This window comes from Clinocottus analis, unplaced genomic scaffold, assembly GCF_023055335.1.
Source record: "Clinocottus analis isolate CAN_PGR_092001 unplaced genomic scaffold, fCliAna1.0.p SCAF_358, whole genome shotgun sequence".
In the NCBI taxonomy this organism is placed as follows: Eukaryota; Metazoa; Chordata; class Actinopteri; order Perciformes; family Cottidae; genus Clinocottus; species Clinocottus analis.
Window position 1 is genome coordinate 10,001 of NW_027176107.1, and position 5,063 is coordinate 15,063.

At 42.4% G+C, this 5,063-nt stretch overlaps 2 protein-coding genes across 3 annotated transcripts in view; both read left to right on the forward strand.

Moving 5' to 3' along the window:
• Positions 1 to 2,061, forward strand: part of LOC137799518 (actin-related protein 6-like) — a 4,426-nt gene extending 2,365 nt beyond the window's left edge. For both annotated transcript variants that reach the window (XM_068596312.1, XM_068596313.1), the window contains 5 exons: positions 1 to 52; positions 131 to 209; positions 310 to 481; positions 746 to 884; positions 1,581 to 2,061. The exon at positions 1 to 52 is cut by the window's left edge and continues 47 nt beyond it. In XM_068596312.1, coding sequence (XP_068452413.1) covers positions 1 to 52; positions 131 to 209; positions 310 to 481; positions 746 to 884; positions 1,581 to 1,710 — 572 coding nt within the window. In that variant the 3' untranslated portion in view covers positions 1,711 to 2,061. The remainder of the gene's footprint in view (positions 53 to 130; positions 210 to 309; positions 482 to 745; positions 885 to 1,580) is intronic.
• Positions 2,062 to 2,445: 384 nt separating this feature from the next.
• Positions 2,446 to 5,002, forward strand: LOC137799519 (synaptonemal complex protein 3-like). Its single transcript, XM_068596314.1, has 6 exons — positions 2,446 to 2,861; positions 3,197 to 3,281; positions 3,678 to 3,712; positions 3,865 to 3,982; positions 4,215 to 4,314; positions 4,408 to 5,002. Exons 1-6 carry the CDS (start codon positions 2,735 to 2,737, stop codon positions 4,549 to 4,551), a joined length of 609 nt encoding a protein of 202 aa, XP_068452415.1. The 5' UTR covers positions 2,446 to 2,734; the 3' UTR covers positions 4,552 to 5,002.
• The last annotated feature ends 61 nt before the right edge of the window (positions 5,003 to 5,063 follow it).

Consider the following 5,063-nt stretch of genomic DNA (forward strand, 5'->3'; position numbering starts at 1 on the left):
AGGACGTCTGCTACGTCTCTCAGCAGTTCTTCAGGGACATGGAGGTTTCTCAGTGAGTCACCAACACGCAGCCGCAAAGCCTTCTGGGAAATGAGCTGTGCTGATGGAGCCTTGTTGTTGTTGTTGTCAGAATGAAGGGCGAGGAGAACACGGTGGTGAGGGACTACGTTCTCCCAGACTACAGCTCCATCAGAAAGGGCTTCTGCAAGGTGAGAGAACTCTGAGAGGTACTACAATACCGTAGTACTACTATCATAGTATTACTATCCTTGCATGTGTAGTACCACTGTGTACCATGTGTACCCCCAGCCTCCAGACCAGATGCTTTTCAGTGGGAAGTATAAGACCGGGGAGCAGATCCTGCGTTTGGCCAACGAGCGCTTCGCCGTCCCCGAGATGCTCTTCCACCCGTCTGACATCGGCCTCCAGGAGATGGGGCTGCCCGAGGCCATCGTGGACTCCATCCAAGCCCTGCCTGAAGGTGCTCGCCCACTGGCCGGTAGAGGTCATTAGAGGTTGTTGGAGATCCTTTAGAGGTCATTCGAGTTTGTTTCCACAGACCTTTAAAACCAAACCAGTAAAGAACATGAGAACATGAGAGGAGGAGGTTAAAGAGACGAGAGACTTGAACGTAATCCTTGAACAGAACAATCAGAGGATCCTGTTGGTCTTCAACTTTAAACTAAAGACATGTGAATAGATTCATGTTCATTATGTTAACAGTGTGTTTGGTTCCCTCCTCCAGAGATGCACGCCCACTTCTACCAGAACGTTGTCCTGGTTGGAGGGAACTCTCTGTTCTCCGGCTTCAGGGAGCGACTGGAGGCGGAGCTCCGGTCGCTTGCACCCGCCCACCTGCCCGTCGCCGTCCTGCAACCTGCAAAGTACGTTGTTCCCCCGTTACGGTTCTGTTCCAGCCCGAAAGGGTAGGAGCCTCCCAGAGAAGGTTTAGACATGTAGAACCACATGAACGACACTCAGGTGTGTTTGAGTGGAGCGTCATAGGTAGAACCGGTCATTCTGAGCGTCTCCAGATGTGCTGCAGGACTCCTCTCACCAGCGAGGGAGAAGTGCATTGTGGGTAATGTAGGTGGCCAAAAGGTTAATCAAATGAAACCAGCAGTCAGTGTTTTATTATACAGCGAGTTTATTTATTCACAAAGATCTCCATAGCAGAGAGGCGGTAACAGGAAGTAAATGGTAAATGGAACCGTACTTGTAAAGCGCTTTTCTAGTCTTCTGACCACTGAAAGCGCTTTAGCACTACATGACATCATTCACCCATTCACACACTGATGGGAGGAGCCACCATGAAGGAGCCACATCAGTATATCAACCATTCATACTCCGTAGGCGCAGCTACAGGAGCAATTTTTAGGGTTAAGTATCTTACTTAAAGACACATTGACACGGGCCGGCGGAGTCGGGGATCGAACCCGAAGTAAAGTGGTAACAGGAAGTGAGGTGGTAAAGGAAAGTGAAATGGTAACAGGAAGTGAGGTGGTAACAGGAAGTGAGGTGGTAACAGGAAGTGAGGTGGTAACAGGAAGTGAGGTGGTAACGTCCTGGTCTTCCCACAGTCCCATCTGCTACTCGTGGGAAGGGGGGCGGCTGCTGGCTCTCAGCCCGGACTACGACGAGCTCGTGGTGACCCGGGACGACTACGAGGAAAACGGACACTTCATCTGCGAGGAGAAGTTTGACATCTGAGGAAAACCTGCAGAGTCCTGAACCACCCGTAGAGTCCTGAACCACTCGTAGAGTCCTGATCCACCTGCAGAGTCCTAAACCACCTGATCCACCCTCACGAACACTTTGAAACGTGGAATTCCATGTGTCGTGTTTTTTCTACCGTTTATATTTTATTATTTTCTTTTATACTCGTGCTGTCAATCAAACGTTGTGGCCTCAAGTCTCTTTAACTGTTAGTAAACTCTGAAATGACTTCTGGTAAATTAAAGGATTAGAAGATGCTTTTATTTTAAAGGAAGTGTCTTGCAAATAGATTGGAGGAGCTTCCTGTTTCAGAGTCGAGTTTCACAATAAAACTAATCAAACGTCTGCAGTATTTTTCATGGTTATTATTCATAGATATATTATTTATCCATACAGTTCATGTGTTTGCATCCTGATCTTTTTATCCAAATAGTTATGTCACAATGTGTGATTATACTCATGCCATTATTGAAGTAATAACGCCAGTGTCTTTTCCTTTTTCCGGTTTTTCTTTCACAATAAAAGCCCCGACACATTGACCGGGACAGTGCTTCCTGTCGAGCTGTTAAAGTACCTCAATATAATATCTTACAAAAGCAATCAAGTATTTTACACTGGTGTTAGTGTTTCTGTCAATGCAGGACTTATACTAGTTAGTACCTGTGTCTTACCGCGACGTATCTGTGCTTTTACTGCAGTGAAGGACTCGAGGACGTCTTCCGGTCCACCAGTATAAAACAACACTGGACCTGAGTCCGTTAGGCGGGAATCAGTTTGAACTCCGAGTAGCTTCTTAGCTCGTCAGTTCCCTTTAGTTTGTGTTAGCTTCTCTCCGGTAAAACTAGACTCTGCAGTCCAACTCCGTTTATTTTAAAGCTCAGGTTTGTTATAAAGCTCCGGTTTATTATCCAATTCTGGTTTATTTAAAGAGTTAACTAAAGTTAGCTTGTGTTTTCCGTTAGCCGCGAAGCTAACAGTAGCATCAGTAGAACCTAGCTAGCTTCATCTTCAGGTTAACATGTCAACAGGAAGAAAAGTGTTGAAGAAAAAACACACAGAAGAGAAAATGGATAAAAAAGTTTTTGATTTCATTACTGAAGATGAGAAGAAGGAGCTGAGCGGCTCAGAGGAGGAAGTCAGAGGAGGTGAGCTAGCGATAGCTTGTTGTACTCTTTATGCTTCACATTATATTTATTGTACTACCACAGTAACTCATCTCTAACTATAATCCTGTGTAATATACATTATTCATAAATGTACCATTTGGCGGAATGAATACTTTTTATTTTTAGCAGATTTTTTGTGTATTTTGTACTAAAACGTAAATTAAATTTTAAATGCTAAATACTGTACCTGGACATTGTGTTGCTGTTTGTACTTGTACCTGTTATAACTTATACAAATACCTGAGTATTGTGTTGCTGCTTGTACTTTAATAATGCGTTTCAAACCTCATGAACATTCATATTTAATATTTCAGATGAAACTCCCATCGTGGACAAGTCAGCCAAAAAGAGACCAGCTGACTTTGAGGAGGAGGAGGGGGACCCAGCAGGGGCTGTGGGGTGATACACATATACTATATACATGTACTACACATATACCGCCATATTTATATATATATATATATATATATATATATATATATATATATATATATATATATATATATATATATATATATATATATATATATACATATATATATATATATATATATATATATATATACATATATATATATATATATATATATATATATATATATATATATATATATATATGTATGTGTGTGTATATGTATGTACTACACATACACTGCCATATATACACACATACTACACATATAATACCATATATATACATGCATTACTGTCATATAGTACTTTATACTGTACTACACCTCAGAGGTAAATGTTGTACTTTTACTCTGTTCTTATCAAAGTTGTTTCTACTTTCAGAAACGAGGTTCACTCCATGTTGGAGAAGTTTGGAGGTAAGCAGTGTTGTGTATGTTAGAAGATGTGATGTGGTGTACTACAAGTAGTAGTATAAGTACTGTGGTGTACTGTGAGTACTACAGGTACTATAAGTATTGTGAGTACTGCGAGTACTACATGCAGTATAAGTACTGTGTCTCGCTTCCAGCTGACATCAGTAAGGCGATGCAGAACAAGAAGAAGCGTCTGGAGAATCTGACCAAGAGCTACATGAAGGGCAGCCAGAACAAGCTGGAGCAGCTGTGGAGCAGCTACCACGGCCAGAGGTCTGCATCCCATGATGTCACCATGTTACTATGTTGTCATCACATGTCACCATGTTGTCGTCACATGGTGTCACCAAGATGATATGTATATATATGTATGTATGTGTATATATATATATGTGTGTGTGTGTGTGTGTGTGTGTGTGTGTGTGTATATATGTGTGTATATAGATATGTCTAGATATATATAGGAACCTCAGATCATGACATGATTGTGTGTGTGTCTCTGCAGGCAGAAGGTGACTCAGCAGTACTCCCAGCAGGTGTCCTCAGCGCTGCAGCAGTGGGAGTCTGAAGCCCAGAGAGCTGAGGAGCAGGAGGAGAAGCTCAATGTGGGTTCACTTCCCTCTTTCACCCATGATTATGTTTGTCATGTTCAGGAGTCATGTTTCTGTCATGACTCATGTTCATCCTTGTCTCTGCAGAGTTTGTTCCGGCAGCAGCAGAAGATTCTTCAACAGGCGCGAGTGGTTCAGAGCCAGAAGCTGAAGACCGTCAGAGAGCTCTACGAGCAGTTTGTGAAGGTGAAAGGAAGTACACCAGAACAGCGGTGGCCAACCTCTTTTTAGCCACGGCCCGGTTTCATGTCAGACAATATTTTCACGGACCGGCCTTCACAGAGTGGGCGATTAAACATGACGTAATAAATATGACGTCATAAAATGATACGACCGGCATAAAAAACTAATATAAAGTGCTTACAAATACAACTCACCAATTTCAAGTCAACAAGCTTTATTGGCATAAATGTAAAAAAGACAATATTGCCGAAACATTACAATAGCAAGATTACACTACCTATTACGCCGAATTAGTGTGATGACAACCACAACGAGCCCGAAGTGTGTGTTTTATGTCCAGTTTGTTCCGTGATTTAGTTTTGGTCGCCGTCATTCCAGAAAACCTCGCTTCACAAAGATATGACTCTAAAAATGGAAGCAGAGTTACTTTTCAATGCTTTTTTGGCGATCTCGGAATATTCTGCCTTGATTTTGATCCAGAACACCGGCCGTCTTGTTGCGTGAAATTTACTTTTAAGGCCACCGTCATTCGCGATCTCAGCAACTGATCTTCTTGTACA

What these genes read in the sequence shown, in the direction of transcription:
- LOC137799519 (XM_068596314.1), top strand. Translation starts at nt 2,735, where the DNA reads ATGTCAACAGGAAGAAAAGTGTTGAAGAAAAAACACACAGAAGAGAAA. An exon ending in CATGTTGGAGAAGTTTGGAG is followed by an intron (nt 3,713 to 3,864) that starts GTAAGCAGTGTT and finishes TCTCGCTTCCAG; the next exon opens with CTGACATCAGTAAGGCGATG. An exon ending in AGCAGCTACCACGGCCAGAG is followed by an intron (nt 3,983 to 4,214) that starts GTCTGCATCCCA and finishes GTGTCTCTGCAG; the next exon opens with GCAGAAGGTGACTCAGCAGT.